Here is a 22,827-nt window from a genome sequence, read left to right as displayed (position 1 = left end):
AGGTATAGATGCTATTCAGAAGGTAAACATTCCCGACCTTATAGTAAGAATAGCATCTCCATAAAAAGTCGTTTAATAATATGGTATGTCCCCGTAACTCATGTCTCCAGCTCTAGCAATGACAGATTTGAAAAGCATGTGAGACATGCTTCTTTGAGAAGTAAGTGAATGGCGAGATAGAGCTTTTAATGTTATAGGTAGAGGTAGTTTTAACGTCGTTCCTTTTCGTAGCTCGACGTTACCCTATACCAAGACATGGCTAGGCTGGATTTCCTATATTTTTCTTTGTGTTTAATAGGTAACGAATTTATAATGATGCTAGTCATAGTAAATGTAGTTATTTAAGCCTTTCTGTTACATTCGTATAGACCTGAATCATCGTTGCATGTTTAGTTAGCCGAGAGTACTCGAACAAATAAACAATGGTAGATGTTTACATTTAACGTTCGTTCTGAAATTGGTGGGATATCGCTTCTTGTCATAGTTTTTGAAAAGCAAAAGTTAATAATTCTTATTCACTTCTTTTGGAAATGCTTGGTTAACCCACTACATCCCCTGTGTATCAAATGTTAGGTTAATTTGGCCTCTCCCCTAGCCATTAGGAAACGGTTTTTTGGATTATAAATGACTGACAGCGAGTGGAGTCGAGGTATAGGCTATTCAGTTAATTAACATTTTTAAGCTAAACTTACCTAGCATACTAGGTATCACCCTAGTTGACCTAACACGAAGTAGGTGATATGGCTTCAAACTGGTGTTCACCCACTTTATAAATGTGCTTATAGGCTAGCATAATGGTTTAACCAACCACTCACAACAGAAATGAAAGTAAAATTCTTTTGAATCACTTGAATAAATATCAGATAAACCAAATTTTACTAATTTAGGGATAAATACTACTGATATAGGCTAACACCTAAGAGAACTCTCCCCATGACAATAAATGGGCTAGGTCATTTCTCGGCTTTGAGAACTTAAGAATTAATGGTATTTCTAATATTAACTCCACAGCTTTTTTTACCTTGGAAATCAGTTTTTCCTGTACTTTTAGGGCTGCTGGTAAAGGAGACACGTTTGTTTGTTGTCAGCCAAGTGTTATTTGCTTCCTATCTCTACCCAGCAGTAAAGGGGGGCTGTGGGAATTTGGTGTTTTGGGTGGGAGAGAACATGCACAAAGAAAACGGATGTGTTTGCCTTATGGAAGCATACTCCAGACGTGCAAAATGCCAGGGAGCCATTCATTGTGGGGAGGGAGCGGCTGATGGAAGGGGAGGAATGTTTGGGAAGGCAGGGAGAGAGTTCTTCACGTCCCCTCAAATGTGTGGGAAGGTGAGAAGTGGCAGTTGGGGGGCAGGCAGAAGGAGAACATACTGGCACGGAGGAAACAGCTGGGCGGAGGGTAGGTAGGAAGGCATTAAAAAGGTAGGAAACTACCAAGCAACAAGCAGAGGCTTAGAGAATAACAGGCTGGCAAAAAATAAAATGCCATTTCCTTTACCAACAGCCCCAAAAGTATAGGGAAAACCAATTTCCAAGGCACCAATCAGTCCGCAGCAGTTCCGAACTCATAAAATAAACTTGAAAAAAAAATGCCATTTGATATACTAAGAAACTGTAAAGCCCCAACAGACTTACCTTACGGACTCCAAGCCTGTTTCGGGGAAATGGAGTGCATTTTGACGCACCTGAATGCTTTTTTTTTCTGTAAATCCAGTCTGCACTCAGTACTGCGTAGGGGTTAAAATTCTTTTTTTTTTTTTTTTTTTTTTTTTTAAGGCCTTGATCTTGATGCAGCTGAATCAACTTCTTGTTATTGCTGTAGTAATATACTTTAAATTCCTGGTATTTGACCTAACAGTTCTCGCAGGTAACGGTTAAAGAGTGGCAAGTTATAGGCTCGAAGGAGCACTAAGTTTATGGCAAGGACGTAGCCATTGTATTGAAACGAATACGCGGTTATTCAGATTATTAAAATGCAGGCCTACGTTGGAGATAAGGCTAGTGGTGGGTTGAGAGAAGAGGGTTTTGGGGGGTAAATGACGTCACTGAGAAAAGGAGGGAAAGGGTTTTGTATAAGAATCTACGAAGGAGAGTAGGAAACTTTCCGAGCGATAAGGTGTAGAAGTGCAATAATGCTTGAAGAGTCAGAAATTGTAACATGCACTAAACGTTACAGCAACCAAAAGAAAAAGCTTTGTATAGGTTATGATAATAACCTAACCAACCTAAAATAATAGGCCATGTTAATTAAATGAGGGTGTTTATAAGAAAGAGTAAAATGTAGGTTAATACCAAGCCCACCTAACCTAGCAGACCGCGTAACCCGGCCGGAGAGACTTCACCCCCTCTGGACCCCCCCTTTGCTTAAAATATAAATTATAAGGTTTTTACAGCAGCTAAACCAGTTAACCTAACCCAACCTAGTAGGCCGCGTTACCTGGCCGGGTGGTGAACCCAATGATGAAAGGGTTATGAACCATTCCAACTCAAACAGATGGGTGCAACAGTTGGAAAGACGAAGGTCTAACCTGTGAGGATTGCGTATGAATACCCCCCACAGCCCCTCCAATGGCGAGAGAAACTTCGCAATTCCTCCTGAAACCCCCTGTTTCCTCACAGTTCCTCTAGGGTGCAGCCCCATTCTTCGAGGCCTATTCTCAATTGTAATGCCGATTTGTAACGCTTATAAGGAAACGTCACTTGAAGGGAATGACATTCATGTACAGGAGTAGTAATAATTGTGAATAAGGAATTCGAAATAAAGCAAGCAGAAAGAAAAGCTGGTTATAAAAAATGAAAACAGAAAGAAATATAAGTAACTCAGAGTATGAATCCAAACGTCGTTTCACCCAGTCCTAACCATCCGTTTGGGCTGTAGTACGAAGAATTAGGAGGGTTTTCCTCAATGTAGAGTTAAGTGTAACGTGATTGGTTGGATAAGTATTTATAGGCTTTGGATGCCATTCCCCCCCCCCAACCCTTTTCCTCAGTAAGGAGTCGGGCTGTGTACCAAAAGCTCCCCTACAAGAGTGCGCTTGCATGGCAGCATTCAAAATAGCAGTAGTAGTGAAAGGATTTGTCTTTGTAACAGCTCCTTGGCCGTCTTGTTCCTCCTGTGTTTGTGTAAGGGTGTTTCGTCTCTGTAATGCTGTATACAGTAAAATCTGATTGCCATCTTACCCCCCGTGGTCTACCCCACCCATAACCCTGCTTTCCCTAGGGGTCTCCTAAATTATAGGATAATAACAAGCGGGGGAGCAAATCACCCTGTCCCAGAGGTATACCCCAACCATAACCCTGCTTTCCCATCGGGTCCCCTAGCTTGTTGGATGAAGTTTTGTGGTTAATTGCAGGTTAATTACAATCATGCAACAAAAATTGAAGGTAAATCCTTAATTAGCAACCAAAATACTATAGGAAAAGTTTATTTACATGGGACTTCCTGCCACAGAGTTAGTATTAGTTCTAATGAATTAATGATAACTGTTCACAACCATAACTAAGAGTTGATTACATATCAAAGTGAATTGCTGTGGGAACATTGGAAGTATTTTAGTTTTTCTTACAGGAGTACAAACCATCACCTGTTAGGCTATGCAAGAGTATTCCTAAGTGTGAGCTGGAATCAGTTGTTGAAGCTTGGTAAGAAGGTGGTGAATTTGGTGGTAGGCTTGTGAAGAGTGGAAGTCCCACACTCATATCATAAGCTAGTACTTTTTCTCCAGTTGTTGCTGATTAAAGACATGCTTTGCCCTTGCTTCGGTGATGCCCTTTTTTCACTGGATGTATGTTTTCGTGTTTGGTTTTCATCATTAACCCTTAAGGGATGGGCTAAATATATGTATAAAGCACACCCCAGACTGGGCAAACTTTAAGGTTGACCAGTTCAAGAAAAAACACATCAGTGGAAACAGGAGGATATGCAAATGCACATGGTGCAAGAAAATAAATTCTAAAAATTTTTCCTTACCTTCCATGGGAAGTTGAAACTGGGTATTTACAGCCCTGTGTGGGGCCTCTTTTACAAGACACTCGTAAAAATATGTTAATATTACCAAGTTGTGCATGTTTTTCTAATAATTTTATTTTATTTTGTAGAATTATAATTATAGCTCACACAATATCACAACAGATAAGAACCAAAATCAGTAACAAATTCTGAGTACTCTATATTTGTTGTAAAATATTTACGAGATTTACCGAGATGGGGAAATGCAGTAACTTTTTGTGAGGTATACATGTTTATTCTAATATTTATTTGCACTTTTCTTTGCAAAACTACAATTATAGCTGACATACTATCATAAAAGATAAGAACTAAAACCAGCGGCAACCCTTGGGTATATTTATGAGCAAATAAATAAGAAGACATCCTGGAGCAGCAGAGAGGCAGTACATTCCCCTCTGAAATCTCAAGGCACACTGATAGATGTCCCTCCCGAGCTGAGCTAAATAGTTGCCATAAGTCATTTATGGCCTATTCAAGTACTGTGAACATTTCTCCCCTTATAAATTCATCCAAACTGAATGGCGCATAATATTAATACTCATATGAGGATTCCCGTCCATCACCCGAAACCTATTATAGATACTCATATGAGGGTTCTCGTCCATTAAGGGCTAATGTTAAAGAGTAGTGAGCAACAAATGTATGAAAGATATGAGTAGGCTGAATCTCTTTGATGCATCTCTGCTGGACTGCCTTTCCTGTTTCTCCTGGTTGTTGTTCTCTGATTGTCAGGGGGCCATATGTGAGTAATTTGTAAACCAACTCGTGCTCACCTACAGTGACAACCTGCAAACATATGCTAAGCTCTCCCCAGGTGAGACCTTGGTTAATACTTGGAAGTCCATTGCCTCCTGTCCTTGTTTCATCAGCTGTTCAAGCTAGGTTGGAGTAGTTGGAGTACCGTGAAAGATTTGACCTTTGATAGGCATTATAGGCTACCCAGCTTTCTGTGTTCTTGGACCTGTTGCTCCTGCCAAGGGTCTCAGTGCTGTTGAACCTTCTGTAACTGTTGTGTTGCTTTGGGGAGATATCCCTGCTTCAAGAATGACTGGCTTCACTTGTTTTCACTCCTGTACAATGTTGACTATAGAATATTCTCACACATTAGAGTATACAGTATGTAGAGTGGCTTACCTATCCAGTGTAAATACAAATTATTTTTATAATTTGTTATTTTAGGCTAATGCTACATAACAGAAACCTTTCCTTTACTCTCACTCTGCTTTGAGGACTATTATTGTGATGTTAGTGCACAGTATTTTGGGAGAAAATCTTTGGATCATTGTTGTGACATTCTATCCTATAATAATATCTCTCTCTCTCTCTCTCTCTCTCTCTCTCTCTCTCTCTCTCTCTCTCTCTCTCTCTCTCTCTCTCTCTCTCTCTCTCTCTCTCTCTCTCTCTCTCTCTCTCTCTCTCTCTCTCTCTCTATGTTTTGAACCACTTTGGTATATGGCCCTATGGGCACCCTGTATTCTTATATACCATGGTGAATAGTGGGTTGCAGGAGTCAGTTTCTACCAGTTCTTGCACAAGACTAGAAATCTGGTATTGCCTGTAGTGATGGACTTTCGTCTCAGTCTCACTTGCCAGATGAGATAGCATGTAATGGTTTATCACCAGTATAACTTCTATGAGACAGATCCTCATATTCAATGAGTGGTTCTCTTTTGTATGAAGGACAAAGGTTTTTACGTATCACTGTATGTAAAATTAGGCAGAAAACTAGTTGGAGTGACATTGTAGAGAGCCATGAAATTGCTAGGCATAGAATACTGTGGAGAAATAAGGCTGAAGCAGCTGACCTGATGGGAAGATGGGATTAAGGTCATGAAAAGAAGATTGGGACCAGCAGCAAATTTTAAAGGCAAGTTGCACTCTTTCGTAAGTATACAAATCTGGACATTTTTTATCCTCAGCATTATTATTCCTTCCTTTAGTGAACTCTGTATTGGTACAGAGGAAAAATAAGGATAAGCTGTTTTATAATTCCCAGTGCTAAGAGATTTGTAACATTAGAAAAACATGACAGTATTTGTAGTAAAAAATTATTTTCTTTGAATAAATGTGTCACACTACTCATGATCTGCTCTTCCCGATGCCCAGTTTGTATAAAACTTTCTGTGACTTAGTAAAAATTGTCCGAGCTTTCAGTTGCTAAAACAGTTTTGAGGAAGTCGTACCTTCTGTATACCTCTTTGTATACTATAACCAGCAGTTTGACAGTGTGTGTGTGTGCATCTGCTCATTTCAGCTCTAAGGCATCAAGTATGTGGAGTTCTGCATTTTTTGAAATATTACTGTATTACTTTAGTTTGGGTTTCTTGTGTATTCAAGTTCTTTTTGAATATTTGTTTAATTTTTACTTCCCTGAAATTTTGGGTAATTTAAAATTAGGAGTTGATCTTAGAGATATCAAAATATAATGAGTAGGATATTATTTGTATGTAAACTTTTAAATGATTTTCTGTATATCTTATGGTTGTAAGTTTTATATTTGAAAGAATATATAAGTATTATATATTTTCATTTGCTCTTTCATTTCCAGATGAATATCCAGAATAAGAGATGGATGATGTTAGATTTTGAAGAAAATTTTAATCATTGCTGGAGAATCAAGTTTTAACATTGCAAAATGCTGTTACTGTAGATTTGCCATGAATCTTTTAAATTTTAGATACTCTAGGCCTTGCAATTACTTCTGCTACCATCGACATTATCACAGCAAAAGACATTGTATTTCGTAGAATTTTGGAAATGTGAATTTAAAAGCAATCTTTGTGAGTGTAAGTGTAATTAATATTTTAATTCAAGAGGTTGTGTGTTTAATATTTAATGGCAGGATGAAGGATATGGCTGGAATTGATAAACAGCACATAAAAGATTTAATTGCTCAGGGCAATAGGTTTGAGGCTATGAATATTTTCCTTCAGTGTAAATTTGGTAAACCAGAAAATGCCAGTGTTGGAGGTGTGAAGATAAAACGTGAAAGTGCGGAGTCGGCAGTACCTAGGCTTGAGAAAAAGAACAAAGATGAAATCAACAAAACTTATGATAATAAAGACAACAGCGAGAGTGACAGCGATGCCAGCGAAGGTGGGAGCGAAAGTGAGACGAGTGGGGCCAGTCAGGTGAGCTCCCCTGCACCACGTAGTGAAGCATTAGTACCTGAAGTGGAGCTGAAGGAGGATGAGAACTTTGATGTGGACGTGGAGACTGTCGACCCTCTCTCTGAAGATTTTCTTCCACGGCCTCAGGTCATGAACCAGTCCGGACCAGCACACATGATGCAGCCTCAGCATAATATGCAAGGTACTTGCCATGTACTCTTGGTTGCAGATTATTATTCTTGATTTTACAAAAACTTAGTGATTTAGATAGATATCAGTAATCTTCATTTAATTACAGCAGAATTAAAGCTACAGCCTTAGATAGAATCTGTTCATACAAGAATATTAGTAAAAGAATTTCGAATTGGTCACTTAATTAAGTTCTTCCCACTTCTGTGACTCATAAAAAATGTACAGTACTCACCAGATATTGAGATATTCTCTTGGCATCTATATTTATGCCTGCAAAGCATACTCACCTTCTATGTGAAGCAGGTTTTTTCTTGCATTTGTCACAGTGGTGGTTTAGGTAGTAGGCTACTCATTCATAATGTTTTTTCCAGAATTTTAAAGGAATGCAAAGAACTTATTAAAATGTTCTTATTTTTGTGTATTCACCATGTATATAATTATAGGGGTTGTTGTTGGTATCGTCATAACTTTTCAAAACCATACTAGTTGTAGGAAAATGTTTTAGTTGTTTTCCAAATAGAAGCATGTTTAATTTTTTTTTTACACAATAATGTGATTTATTTGCAAAGTGGTATGCTCTTCCTCTTGACAAGAGATAACTTACTTGGTGCCAGTAAGATGTGAACAAACTCATGGAGGTTGCAGAGGTTGGTTATGCTTCATATTGTATACATACTGTATTTGAAGTTGTTATCCAGAGCAGAGCAATCTGATGACCATCATAGTAGAGAGGCTGGACTTGAATATCGCTCCTGGGGGAGCACAGCCATGACAGAGACAAGTATTTCTCGGTGGTAGACAATATACAAGAGCCTTTTATATGGGCTAAAGAATTAAAATCTTTCAAAGCAATAACTTGAAGATGATAATTTCAAGAATTTTATGATTTAGATTGGTGCATGATGGACAGTTATATGGCCTCAGTTAGGACAGGAGACTAAATGCTGCTTTAGCATTAATGCTAGAAAGGAGTTTCAGGGTCTAGGGTGCAAATCTATCCCAACTGAGAAGATGAAAGTGGAAGAGGACTGACTGTTAGGATTGACAAGAGAGCTGTCAGGAGTTCAGTGTCACAAGAAGCATGAATAGCAACCTAAGTAAACTTTCATGAATTTACTGTAAGACTGTGTGAGAGAAACAGAAAAAACATATTGATAGCAGCCCCATTAGTCCTGTTATGCTCACATCAGCCCACAATGATCTGCCGACTTAGAAGCTTGTGTTCTAAAAAGAACAGTAATGGTACTCTGATACAACATGAGTGCCACTTTGCCCCCAGACTTCCCTATATTTACTGCCACAATTTATGTTTATGTAGAGCTTATTTTATAAATATAAAATAAGCTGTGACTTTACTCTGACTTTATTGTGCTTTTGCAAATATCTGTCAAAGTTGTGGCTGCATGTAACAGAGAAGAGGGAACATTCTCAAAAAGTATTTGAACCTTTACCTGGGAAGTCCAGTTCCGAATGCAATCATAATATTTTGTCTGCCTAGCCTCCTCATATGATGTTTTACACCTGTGATTGGTTTGATTAAGTTGTTAAAAGTACAATTGATTTCCAAAACATCCATTTTTTCTCCATAAAGAATTCAGCTATCATGCATTTTTTCCCTTCTGCATCTCATCCATTCTCATTCAAAACCCTTACTTCTTTTCTTCTTTTCATTATGTCTTGCCCTCTTTTTCCCTTCTCATACATATGCTTGCATTAGTTTATGCTAGTTGTCTGATGTTTGATTTGATTAACACTACTTCATGCCAAGTGACACTATTCAGCTGCTCTGATCTTCTGCTGTGTTAATCCCTCTAGCTGTTTATTATAAAGTGCTGTATTTCTTCCATCACCTTGTGTTTTTATTATAAGTTATTTTTAAGCCCAATAAGTAGATTATTCTAAGGTTTGCATTGGTGAAAATGGTGACAATCTACTTTGTAATTTTTTTAGCTACTTATGGTCAGATGGGGGGAATGGGTCACTTTGGTGGGCCCACTGGACTCTATGGACCATATTGTGGACAGATGCCACAGTATGAACCAAGGACAGATGGTACAAACACCACCCCAGTTTGGATGGACTTATCGCACCAACAACATCCCCATCAACATAATCAGCAGCAGATGCATCCCAATATTCTTCAGCATCAGCAGCTTCAGCAGCAGCAACAGCACCAACAACATCAGCAGCACCAACATCCACAGCAACAGCAGCAACAGCAACACCAACAACAACACCAACAGCAACACCAACCACCACAGCCGGAGCAAAGTCCAGATTATGTAAGTGGAATACTGTAAGTGGAATGTTAGTGTAATGAGCCTCAACTTAACATTTTGCTGAGAAAGATAAGACTCAGATTTTTAGTAGAGTATATTGACCGCTTCTGAATGATTCTTCTGTCACACTCATCACTTTACAATTGCCTTAAATGTGCACCAGCTCAGTTTCTCTTTACACTCAGAAGCAGAAGTTCCCACATTGTCGTCTGGTTGCCCAGGCTCTAAAATAGAGATTTTGACTATACTGTAAAATCATTCCAAGTCTGTTTGTCAGTTCAGGTGTTATTTACTCCTGGAGATTTTCAAATTTTCTTACTTATTTCTCTTTTGTAATTTCTTATTTCATCCCTTGCTACTTATAATTTTCAGTCTGGAAATGGGTTTTCTTCTTGATTACACAAAAAGTATTGAAATAAAAGTGATAAGTATTTGATATGGAGGCAGTTACGTGCTGGTGTGATATGTAGGCAGTTACTTGCTGGCATGAAAAATGTTTTATAGAAGATGGTTAATTGCTGTTAAATGGCTCTCCAAGTAAGTGATACCTTTCTCTTTTTCCTACTTTCTGTATTATTAGCTAGCCATAACTTTTGCTTTTATAGTAATTTTGTGTTGGTATTGTCGTGGAGAAGGGCTATTAAGCCATTTGTTTTCATTCACGGTTGGAGACTATCCAGTATCTCCTGTGAGCTAGAGACTTTTCTCGCTGAGCAGCAACAGAGATGTAAGGCTATCTCAGAAAGTCTTCTTCACCTGTGTACCAAGGGAAATGGGCCATCCACTGTGGTTGGTGTTGTGGACAGGGTTTCTCTCTGGTCAGAACCTCTGTTCAGCAAGTAGCTGATTTCCTTATTTTTTCCTTAGGGAAAAATGCTTTTCTGTGTCTGCCATCAGAGGCTACAGAGCTGCTTTGGGTATGGACCTAATTTTGAAGGATGTAGACTTGTCTCCCTCAAAAGTTTTGAGTAGTCTTGTTCTCTTGAAGAACTTGAACCACCTAAATGGGATCTGACTGGTACTAAGCAGCCTCACTCATGCTCCATATGAACCTTTACAACGATCATCAGACAGGAACTCGACCGCCAAGGCCATCTTCTTACTGGCCTTGGCTTCTTCAAAGAGAGTAGTCTCTCTTTTAATGTTAAATACACAAGGGGTTGGGGGTCTGTAGCCTTCAAATTTGTCCCAGAATTTGTAGCTATGACTCAAAATCCTCCAGCTCATGATGACAGATTTGAGTCCTCAGTACCTTCCCTGGGAGATTTTGTTAATAACGATGTGGAGGAATTGCTGTTATGTCCTGTCAGAGCACTGTGTAGCTACCTTAAAAGGACTTGTCACCTCAGATCTGGGTGTCGAAGACTTTTTGTTATCTGTGGGACATTGCCCACAGGTCCTTGAACACTTTTTTCCTTGGGTGCGGTGGTGGCTGCTCAACAATCTGTGTTAGCTTATCCAGTGCCCCTGGTGTGGCAGTTTGCATCTTACCTAAGATGATGGTATGAAATGAGATTAACTGGTCTCTCTTTTCTCTTTCCCCTTGTCTTCTCTACTGGTGGGAAGTAAGAAGATTAATCCATCATGTGGTGGAACTGGTTAGATACAGGTGAGTGAGAGGTTATTCCATATTGTAAGATTTCAGTTTAGCATACCTTGAGAATGTGTATTGAAATCCAAAAGTAAATAGTGCAGCAGTTTCGTGTCTAATATTGAGTGAGATCCACATTTCAAGTTAGTGTTTGTAGAGGATGACACCACCTTGGTCGTACAGAAAAAAAAACATGCAACATTCAAAAATACTAGTTGAGGTAAATGCCATTTGTCAGAATATAGAAATGGTTGTTCATAGCTTCCTCAGAATTATGATCTACTTGGAGATTTTGTGGTAATGTTTAGCGAATGGGAAGGGAAATCTCATGGCAACACTGTTTGAAAATGAATACAAGGGTTCTTGATACAGGTGAACCTAATCTCTCCCTACACAGACAGGTCATAGAAAACTTTCGGTTGGACATTCTGACTGCCTGTTTGATTTCCTCTGGAGAACATTAGATGACTGGCATAAAGGTAAATGTGCCCATTATAGTAGATCATCTTGGTGCCTGTGTAAAGGAGACTGCCAGAAGTTCAAGGAACAAAGTAGAATAGAAGACATTGCAGATGCATTGCGGTGTTGATAATGCATTTACTTGCTAAGTGGAACCCTTCACACAGCAGGATTACACTACTGTATTCCAAAAGTCCGGGTTTGTTCCATCAACGAGCAGTTCCTTGGTGATCACCGGAGAATCAGATATTACACTGAGCTGCAAGCACTGTATTGACTAGGTGCTGTAAATACCATACTGAACCACATATAATTTATAAGAGATGTAGAGCACAATGCTGACTCCCAGTGAAAGCAGTTTAGCATTGGCTTTGGTCATCTTTTGTTTATCTGTTTGGTATTATTTGAAGACTTGCTCAGAGAAATTCTGCAAAGACGTGGACTTTCTAGTTGTGTTTTATATGTACATTGTAAGCATTCAGCATGCAAATGTGTTTGTTGAAGCAATGTTTTTTGTATTTCTTCATTGTTCTCACACATTCTATTATTACCTATCTGCACATGTGATGTGTTGACAAGCTGCAATGCATGCTTTTCTTATAATCAATATAATACCCAGCTTCATAACTGGGCCCACTGTCCAGTGGTCATGTCTCTCTACTGGTCATGGTTGTTAAGAAGATTTCTTTTCTGTCCATCTGTTTGAAAGGTGATGCCCTTTCTTCTAAATGCAGTCTTTCCTTTCTTTGTGCCAGAGCCAAAGATGGTAGCCCCTTTTGTGTTTTTGTGAATGATTGATTTTATTTATTTTAAACTTAATTTCATGCATAAAGACCAAATTACCTTAATAGGGAACTTTATTAACATTGTGTGCTATATGCTGTAAGCTAACTACAATGTGGAATGTGTAGGTTAACTGTTTTGGACTCAAGAATAAACTGAATTTGCAAACAAGCTCTGGGAACAAAACTTGTTTGTATGTCGAGGACTAACTATAAATGTATTACAACAGGTACCACGGATTCAGCGTGAGAAAGAGCCTATTCCTACAGATCTTCACAAGAAAACTCACCAGAAGTTCTTTCGAGATCAAGGAAGACCTTATGTATCCCGCGCTACGGGTAAGGAAGTGCGTGGCCGAGCTATGGGTCCACCTTGTAATTGTAAAAAGAAATGTTGGTCAAAAATTGAACATGGGGCAGATGAAATATTTTCTTCCTTTTGGGATATGGGCAATTTCGACGAGCAAAATGTTTATTTGTATGGAAATATTTCCATAAAACCTGTGAGTCGTCACTATGTTAAAGGATCTAACAGAAGGACGTATACATTTACTTACTGGTGTAAAGTGCGAGGAAAACATGTTGAAGTTTGCAAAGAAATGTTTATGGGAGTTCATGGACTACAGAATAGTAGAGGGAGAATTGGAAATCTAATGAAACAAATGAAAGAAGGTAACTTGCTTCCAAAACCTGACCAACGAGGTAAGCATGCTAATCGCCCCAATAAATATACTGAACAAAGTCTTCGAGGAGCACGACAGCATATTGAAGCATTTATCAACCGTAATATGACATTGAAAAAAATGTATCGTGATTATTATGTTCCATGGTGTGATGAAAATAAAATTGCACCAGTTAGTGAAGATAAATACAGAAGAATATACTCTGAAGAATACAAAGTTTCCTAATAGTTGTTACAGATATGTGATAGAAGTATTTCATTCATTGTAAAATATTTTCATCTCATTCTAGTTATAATGCATAACAAGACTCATTTCATAATTTTTCAGTCTATTGTATATAAAATCATTCATCTCCCACGGTCACAGTTTGTTTTAATGAGGTTATTGAGAGCTGTTAATTTTTTTTTACTTTTGTTTAGGTTCTATGGAAGGAAAGGTTTTCCTCATTTATTTTATGTAAAATTAGGAAAATTGAGTGTTATGTTGTCATAGGTTTTCCAAAAGTTCCATCTGATGGGAGATCAAATATGTATAGCCTATATAAGCAGTTCTGACATACATGCTGACTAATACAGAAAGCTTGTGCCAAGGTAACAGCATACAGTAGTACAGTGTAAGCTCGCTAATATGGACATATTGGTTAAAACCCAGTCTGGATAAGCATATGTGCTGGAATGTCATGAATTTTTTCACCCCCAGGATATTCAAGTATTTTTAGCCTATATTCACCGATGATATGAAAACTATTTAACATTACTGGTTTAGAAGTACAGAATTCAAATTTTTCATTGTTTTAAAAAAATAGTTAGGCTAATGTTCCTACCTAGCTAAACTTTTATGGGTAATCTGAATACAGCCATTTATACTTGATATTAAATGAAAATGCCAATACAAACACTGCATTAATTTGTAGAGACAGATAATCGTATACAGTAATCAAGGAAATTTTTCATACAACTTTGCAAGGAATAGATTTTTACAGGGCTTTTGTAACTCCCCAAGTCTCTCACTGAGCACATTATTCTCATTGGCAGAAGAGGAGTAGAAATTATGATGTAGAAGTACACAAGTGTGTTGTTATCAGCTAAATACTTTTACAAAATAATTTGAAACATTTAAACAAGACATAAAAGCCAATGCAACTTGTCCTAAGTTAATGAAACGCACACTAGTGCAAAACCATTCTACAACATAAGCAAAGGGTAACATTAAATTTTTGAAAGTCATCCTTTAAAAAACATAGTAGCCAAAGCATATCCGTAATTGGAGTGAAATGATAAATGCAGTTGACGTAATTCTTATAAACCCTTTTTGTATACAAACCCACTGTATAAATTAGTTCTGCTTAATGATCATGACAATCCCCTGACATGGGACTAAATTATATTTAATTAGTGTGTGAAACCATTGTAATTTGTTTTTAAAATTTGGTTTCTAAATACCCGGTAAAGTGTTTATAGTTAAGTTCAGTTGTGGGGTTCAGTTTTAAATAGTTAGTTAGTTGTGAAACTAATTAATGTATTATTGGAGGATATAAAGGGAAATATTTTATGTAACTTATTACCTCCATAGATCATTCCAAACTTAACCAACCAAGTGTACATGCATTTGGAGGCACAACCTTTTTCACGACTATTGATACAGTATATTTTCACTTTCTACCGTATCTTGCAGTGATACTGTATATTACCAATAATTTTTAGTTATGCAAATTAATAATTTATTTAATAAAGCTTGTTAAAGGAATACAAGCTCTTACTGTGGTATGTTACTTGATATCTTTTTGCACAGAATTTTATATTAATTCGCATTTGTTCCTGCACGTATAAAAACCTTCGGTCTTTACTTATGGGATTTACTTTCAGCGCAAGCTGGAACTGACCGTTAAACTTAAAACAAGGTGAATATTGGTAGTTGGCTACCAGCGGCATGGGAGGAAGGCCTGCCATCCAGTCGGTATGCATAACTTTTCTTTTGGCCACAGTCTGAGACAGACGTGCGTCTTCTGCTGCCTGCCACTCGACTTAATTACATATTCATTTTTTTTTTTTTATAATTGTTATTTTGAGATATTTTGCTTATTTTGGAAATACTGCAACCTTACAACATGTCTGCTCTTTTTAATTTCTGTTTTATTTAAATAAGCTCCTTGCTGCAAAGTTGTTCTTACACAGTTACGCTGCGCAGTTATCATCATCTCAGTTTAGCCTTATGAGCATTTCTCTTTGATAATCTCTCTAACTTGTTTTGCCTTTTGATATAATGCAAACCCAACTCTTGTCTTAGCCTTGGTGTTTGTTCATTTATGCTGCTATATCTTTTGTCTCTTACATTTCCAAGGAGAGAGAGGGAGCCTATCGCCTCCAGCTGCTCTATTTTTAGACGCCTTCCCAACCTCATTTTATTGAACATCCTTGTTCTACATCTTTTCTCTGTTTGTTCTGAAGTGTTTTCTCTCTGAAACAAACAGGGTTTTTATTTTGACTACACTATTAATCGGAATGTAATGTTTTACTCTTTCAGATGTTGTTGAGATCGAGAGGCTTGAGATGGAAGAGTTCTCTTGCTACAGTGCAGTGGCGTCGTAACGCAAAATGGAGAGTTCTGCCATCTTCAAACATGGAATCCCTCTCTCTTCACATGATGAGGAAGTGGAGGTTGATGTTGCAGGACCCTTAGACAGAGTTGACCGGTTTCAGAAAATTACCTCCAAGACTAGTAGCTGTTTCTTTCTATGGATTTTGCTCTTGTCTCAGGGGGTTGGGGAGAGTCAGGCTTTCTTCGCTCCCTCCCCCTCCTCTCGTTCCTGTTCTGGAGTCTTGGGACAGCTTTTCATAATGATTTTCATCACCACCTTCACTTTCTTCGTCATCGTATGCTGTATTGCATTCTTTTCGGCTTCTTTCTTCCCTGGAAGTTACAGTATCTGTAAGGAAGATGACACACTTTCGGAGAGACAGCCCATGAGCTGTGTTCAGGCAGTCAACTTTGATTCTTGTGTGTGCATGTGTCTTTGCCAGCCATGAGAGCTATTTTATCCCCTCCTGCATTCTTCGTTGGTTGTGCAGTAGAAGTCAAGCCCTCGCCTTTGTCTTTTGCTGTACATCATGCCCACGTCTACCTCGGGCGTTCCTGCCCGACCATATGTCTGCTGTCAGTGCAACTCCCGCCTGGGTTTTCTTCCCCCCCTCCTTCTGTTGTCCCTCAGGGCACGGATGAGCTTTTCTTCAGTTCTACAGAGTCCCTGGCATACTTGTGCTTCTCTTCCTGCAAGTTTCCATTCAGGAACAGTTCCTGGTTGCCGTTTTCTGCGATGTCACCGCAGTTTTCCGGACAGAATAGCCGAAGATACGCCCTCCATGGAAGGCAGATATGTGGCTGTGCAATTTTGCACTCCTATCTCTTTGCTTCATATTTGTATGACCGAGGAGGAAAGAGAAGAACCGGAATAGGTAGAAGTAATCTTTGCTTCATATTTGTACGACCGAGGAGGAAAGAGAAGAACCGGAATAGGTAGAAGTAATCTTTGCTGTTAGCACTATGTTGCACGTCAGTGACATTTTGACATTGCTACAGTGACCGAATATCTTTAGCCGAAGTTTTGCTCGCCAAGGACAAAGTGCAGCTGCACTGATGTTGCATGGCTGTGTCCTCTCCACAAATGTTACACAACTGAGAAACATACACAACCTAGAAACAACTATCCTGGTTGTGTTTGCTGATTTCATCTACCTCCTTAGGCTGTTCCCTGTCTATGGCCATAGACTTGGAGCCCCTTATAATTAGCCTGAATGAGTGTCAAATATGTGGAGGTTTCTCTACCCAAGCAAGTTCACGTAGTGATGGATCACTCTTCACAGAACGTTTTCCACCACCACAATTGTGTGGACAATTGGCTGACATCCATAGGACTGTAACAGCCCCCCCCCATTCACTTTGTTGTTAACAAGATCGTCAACATTGCCATGGCACTCCCGGGCGGCACCTCCACTCTGTGTTCTCATGGAGAGTTCCCTGGCGAATGGAATTGCTCAGTTCCCGTACTGGATTGCTCTTCCGAGAGCGTTTCTTCCATGGTTGGGCAGGGCCCATCTCTGACACTTCCGTGGATGTGTGGAACACAGCTCCCTCCCATGCTCATGTGATTCGGGGCCATGTCTGTGCCTCCTCTGTCCCACTCACGTTCATGAATATGCAGCAATATCTTGGAGCGGCCAATGTCTTTTTCAGGTAACGACTACATCTGATGAGCGGCTTCGTTCTACCTGACCTTCATGACAGCATCCATCCACGGGGACTTCAACATTCTACAGATAGGATAGGAATATTTGTTTAGTTGTTGCTACTCAATAGTTCCAGTTGTTCCTACATGTATAGAAACCTTCAGCTGTGGCACTCTATCTCTTCCGGAGCCGGAATAGTTCCAGTTTCGACTGCACTGGTTTCTTCAGATCCCCATACATTCCCAACTGCAGTTCAGGTTTCTGTACACCTTATGGAAGGCCATGCCTCTGACAGACAACTTGAACATGTGTCTTCGGGTGTTGTGTTGATATTGACTTCCTCAATCGGACTGCTTTCATTGAGAGTGTGCAATTGCAGTGTTTTCTTCCACAGGTGCTTTTCTTTGGATGAAGATTGAGGCCACGGTTGCGTAGAACACCGTCCAGTGGCCCTAGAGGAGACGATGTCGCGTCTGAAGGGCAACTCTGACCTACCTTGCGTGATCAGGACCGTGCCCTTTGTATGAGAAATGTCCCCCAGCTGTGTTCGCTCAGCTGGGACTGCTTCTCTTATAGCAACTCTTTTCTCAACCAGGTGAATACCACCATTCTCCAGGACCTGTATGCGTGTTGTCTCCTCTTTCCACGGATCATCTGCGGCCTTCATCTACCGTCGAGCCTTCAGTCTTCGGATTGGCTCAAAAGTTTACTAGGCCCTCTCCTCTCTGGTTCCCTTAGCCTCTCTCGATGACTCAGTTGTTTCATCAACTGGAGTTGTTGGTAGTTTTTGTGTCAAGTGTTTGAGACCTGTCAGTACCGATTGATTTAGGAGGTGTACACAGGGAACCAAGAGTGTGCCAGGTAGAAACATCAGGGCCAGGACTGATCCTCTTCTTTTCAAGTCAGTAGAGTGGCATAACCGAGTGGTCATACTTATCTGCGCATCAGAGTAGGATCCAATAAATACTGATCATACAGGGCATTCCCCTGTACCATCAGAATTTATTTTTATTCTACCTTTAGAATGATACATTGTGGGATCGGTTTTAGCCACTGGCCATCGTACATCCAAGTTTTGTGATAGATTTGAGAAATGTCAGTGGAGTTCTTAGGTCCTTTTGGGACCACAGAAGTAATTAAAGGTTTCCCTTTCAAACCTCTTCCCTTCCTGGAAGAGGAACTTGGGTAAGAAGAACAAATAGATGCTAAGATGGCTTTCCTCCCTTCATGCATTTTATACTTGCAACCATCAGGGCATTCAACTTGAGTCCTACATTGGATTTTAGGGACGAGTATTCTGAATACTCACCCGCATTCCTATCTCTGTTGTGAGCTTCCAACCTCTACCCAATATTCACTTGACTTTCGTCTTGACTTCAACTAGTGCACGTTCATTCAAGGTATGTCTCCTGATGTATATCGATGATCGATTGGTCCTAGCGAGCTCTCATGCGCAACGTCTTTAGGACAGGTCCGACCTCTCAGATATGGTCACAACCTGAGAGTTGTGTGGATTTGGGAAGTATCTGTGAGTCTAACAGATACAGCAGCGAGGTTGCCCTCGTCTTGACAGAGACAACCAGCTAGGCAGTTGCAAGACGTTCTTGGTAACCATTGTCACTGGGGATTCCAGTTCTTCATGGGCAGCTTTGCCTTCATTCCTTTCAATGCAGTTTGAAGGGGTCCAGGCCTTTGGAAAGGGACTCCCCGTTCCTTCCCATTCTCTTGGAGAAGAGAGACAGGACTTAGTCTATGGTTAAATGACAGGTATCTCCTTTGGATTGTCGCTACACGATTTCCCCCCCAAGGATACTTTGTGCATCAAGGCATCAACCAGAATGGCAGTCACCTGCAGTTCAACAGGTTAGGTTGAGTTAGGTTAGGTTTGGTACCTATAATCTGGAACTACTTAGCTTTTCAAGTCTCAGGATCCGAGGATAGATGCTCTATGGTATTGACAAGCAACAGTACCATGGTAGTTCCACAGCCAACATGAAAGGGGGCTAGTGTCCTTAAATTGACGGTGCAGGTGCATAGGTGGACAGTAGTACATTCAGCATAGCGGTCAACCAGACACATTCCAGGCAAGATGGATGTATGACAGACAAGATCGGTCACTAGGGACGGTGTAGGGACAGTTGTGTCGTGACACCTCAACATTCCGAAGGATAATTTGATCTTGGAAGACGGTCGAGTTAGGCCTTCTATCTTGACACACTGAAGCTGTGTCTGTTCAGCTCTGACTTTCCGGACTTGGGCATAACAGCCAATGGTCATACCACGTTGAAAGTACCTCTTCTCATCCGATCAACTAAGTTTAGCAAAGTTGGGTCTGGCCAATACTTGGATGGGTGACCTCCTAGGAACACAGATGTGGTTGGCATCTTGGGACTTGTTAGTTCTGGCTCAACCAAGAAATGGTGTCCAAGAGCACCATTTCTTTTGACTTCGTATGATGATCAAATGGGCGTACTTTACAGCTGACGTGGTTAACAACAGTACATTCCGGGCAAGATTTCACAAGGTCGGGCATTGGTCTGCCCTCTGCATTGGGAAGAACCTGTCAAATGGGTACTAAGGATGGGAATGTGGTCATGACAGACCACATTCACCCCTTTTTTTTACTTTCAGGACGTTGTCCATAGATCCTTGGACTCTTTCCTTGGGGTCTGTGGTGGCTGCTCAACAGTCAAGTAGCTCACCCAGCTCCTTGGGGACAGGTGGCATCTCACCTAAGGTGTACCGTTGCAAAAGAGAGGGGGTGTGTGTGTGTGGGACTGGTCTCCTAACTTTCTCTTTTATACCCTTCCTCTCCCAGGGAGCAGATGTACGGTTTGCAAGCTATTACGTGCTGGACGGGCGTGCGTGCAGGTGTTCTAGATGACTGAATATCCTATCTATAATCTAGTTCATCTGGATTAATAGATGCAAGTCCTACCCTCATTCTGGCAAGGGGAGAGCTGGACTGACAATGAACAAACCCGTTGGTTATCTTCAACTTTATTGTCCCTGACAATATGGGTTTATCCTAGCCTTTCTTCGAATCAGTGATGCTACATTCCATTAATTTGAAAGACCCAGAAGTCTGGCAGTTAAATACTATACTGTACATGTTCAGCAGATCAGAGATTGGGTCTCCTCCTTTGCTCTTACATGACCAGGAAGAGAGATCCCATGTGAGACAAACTACCAGTCAGTTAAAAGATTTGTCCAGAATCCTCCCACCAAAAAGTAGGTCTCCCATATGTAAAGACCAAAGGTTTGTATAAGTGTAGGAACAAATGACATTTTTAAAGTAATTTGTATTTTTCCTAACATACAAACCTGAGGTCTTTACATAAATAGCCCACCTCTACCAACCCTCATTCTGCTACCTGGGCCAAAAGGTAAAGTGAATGCGTGCTGACTGGATGGCAGGTCTTCCTCCCCTGCCATCAGTAGCCAACTACCAATAATCACCTTGTTTTAAGTTAACGGCCAGTTCCAGCTTGCACTGAGAGTAAATCCCATATGTAAAGAGGTTTATATGTTAGGAAAACTATATATTACTTTAAAAATTTGTCATTCTGTCATTTGACACCATCACTGGTGCATTGTTTCATGTGAAGGAAAATTTGTTCTCTGACACCATCTTGAGTCCAGGACAAGAAGCCAGAAGTGGTTTCATTTGATTGCTTTTCATCTTAAGCTGATAGAATTGTCAGTAGAATATTTTACTATAAAAATTAACTATGCAAGCTCTGTATAAATAGTGCTGTAACCATACTGTAATTTACAAAACACAGCTTCAATGTTTTATTTGAATGGATGTGTTTTTATGTTGTCCTCATCTGAAAATTATGGGGTACTTGAATAGTGCTTATTTGTTAGGATTCCTTTAAATCATGTTGGTCACATGACAGGCTCTATATGTTCTTTTATCTTGTATGCTTTGTATTTGAATTCCCATCTGGTACAGATTCTCATCTATTCCTACCTGATTGTTTGGGTCTTCCCACAATTAATGCTTTTGATTGTACACAAGTTTTTAATACTGTGATGCCCCGATCTACCTGTGCTATTGCCCATTTAAAGTGCTGTATTACCATCATAAAATTCTTCTTATCTAATGTTGCTTATATATTTATATTTATTTTTTGAAATTATTACCAAATATTGTGTAATTATTAGGTAGATCCTTGAAAAAGATCTTATCCATATTTTGTGCAAATTATCCAGAATTCCATTGTTCATAAGGTCTAAATTAACGAGGCTACATTGTACATTGTTATTAAATAAATACTGGAAAATTTTTAGATGGCCACTTTTATTTTCACCCTTTACTACACATGGTTAACTCAGTCATGTTTCCCTTATGGAAGTCCATTCCATGGGAAAGATTAATTTTTGGTGGCTTAGTTTTAGTTTGTTTACTTCGAGAAAGTCTCGTCTTTTGAAATAATGTACTTTTAGTTGTTAATGTTTGTTGTTGCAGTCACAAGGAGGAAATTGTTTTTTAACTTTTTAATGGTGAATTTGTGAGTCTTGTATGTTACACTTCAGATGTCATACAGTTTGGAATTGATAGTTATTATAAGTTAGTCACATGTACTAACCCATGGACTACCTCTTTTAGCATATACTGTACTATTTTTGGTTTATACTGTAGTATACAGTACTGTATATTATATAGTAAGATAAACTAAACAGGAGTTCCAGATTTCACGTTGTTTTGAAGTTGCTGTCAAAGTATTTGCTATTCCACCTTAATAGTTATGCTAAAGTTGGTAATGTGAGTAAAAGAATAAGAGTTATTTTAACAGTAAAAATACAAATTTATAAAAGTTAATCTTTCTCCTAGGTATACAAACCAGATCCTTTTATATAGGAGTATTCTTCAGTGCCAGTGGCAAATGGTTGTTGCACTTGGTAACAAGGTGGTTAACTGTTGATTATGAGGGTAAGTTTCCAAGCACTTTTTCCCTCGGCCTCAGTGACAAAGGGGAAGGTTCAGGTGGGAACTGCTTTGAAGAGCTTGTATACCTAAGAAAAAATACAAATGACTTTCAGTATCATTACTTGTTCTGAAAAGAAATCAAAACCATCACTTTTTATGTAGGAGACACTTCATGGGTGAGAATGTTGTCTCTGCCAGTGCCAACTGACTGGAAGTTGCACATTTCTGGTAATAGATTAGAGCTCATTTTCACAGATGTTCCAGCTGTTGTGAAGTCCAAGGTCTGTGAATATATAGGCACTTCTGATCATTGTACCATTGAGATGGACATATCCGTCAATCAGTGTATTCCTAATTCCACTATTGGAAAAATGGTCGTGTTGAAATCCAGAGCCAGTTGAGATTGCATTATTGAAGCTTGTCAGGCACTTAATATTTCAGATGCTATATTAGATCCTGATCCTAAGAAGTTAAATGAAATGCTGAAGGCTATTTTAATGAGATACGTCCCTAGAAAGATCATCAAATTTAGGACAAACAAACCAAATTCAGTGCTTGGAGAC

The 22,827-nt window shown here is 39.5% G+C and overlaps 1 protein-coding gene across 5 annotated transcripts; it reads left to right on the top strand.

Moving 5' to 3' along the window:
- Positions 1-5: 5 nt before the first annotated feature.
- Positions 6-21,623, top strand: LOC136835966 (signal transducer and activator of transcription C-like). Of its 5 annotated transcripts, none has more exons than XR_010852318.1 (5): positions 6-160; positions 6,558-7,321; positions 9,262-9,593; positions 12,653-16,557; positions 16,619-21,623. XR_010852318.1 is itself a non-coding variant. In XM_067099909.1 (5 exons), exons 2-5 carry the CDS (start codon positions 6,853-6,855, stop codon positions 14,991-14,993), a joined length of 933 nt encoding a protein of 310 aa, XP_066956010.1. In that variant the 5' UTR covers positions 6-160; positions 6,558-6,852; the 3' UTR covers positions 14,994-21,623. The 5 variants fall into 5 exon arrangements, 4 of the variants coding, with proteins under 4 accessions (XP_066956010.1, XP_066955999.1, XP_066956008.1 ...); XM_067099909.1 differs by having other exon boundaries at positions 12,653-12,761; positions 14,971-21,623; XM_067099898.1 differs by having other exon boundaries at positions 12,653-21,623.
- Positions 21,624-22,827: the final 1,204 nt, after the last annotated feature.

The sequence above is a fragment of the Macrobrachium rosenbergii genome, chromosome 4 (genome assembly GCF_040412425.1).
Source record: "Macrobrachium rosenbergii isolate ZJJX-2024 chromosome 4, ASM4041242v1, whole genome shotgun sequence".
NCBI lineage: Eukaryota > Metazoa > Arthropoda > Malacostraca > Decapoda > Palaemonidae > Macrobrachium > Macrobrachium rosenbergii.
This window is presented reverse-complemented; position numbering and strand designations above follow the sequence as displayed.

Excerpts from the sequence above, each read along its gene's own strand:
- LOC136835966 (XM_067099898.1), top strand. The coding sequence starts at position 6,853 with ATGAAGGATATGGCTGGAATTGATAAACAGCACATAAAAGATTTAATT. Across the intron at positions 7,322-9,261 it reads GCCTCAGCATAATATGCAAG|CTACTTATGGTCAGATGGGG; the intron begins GTACTTGCCATG and ends TAATTTTTTTAG. Across the intron at positions 9,594-12,652 it reads CGGAGCAAAGTCCAGATTAT|GTACCACGGATTCAGCGTGA; the intron begins GTAAGTGGAATA and ends GTATTACAACAG.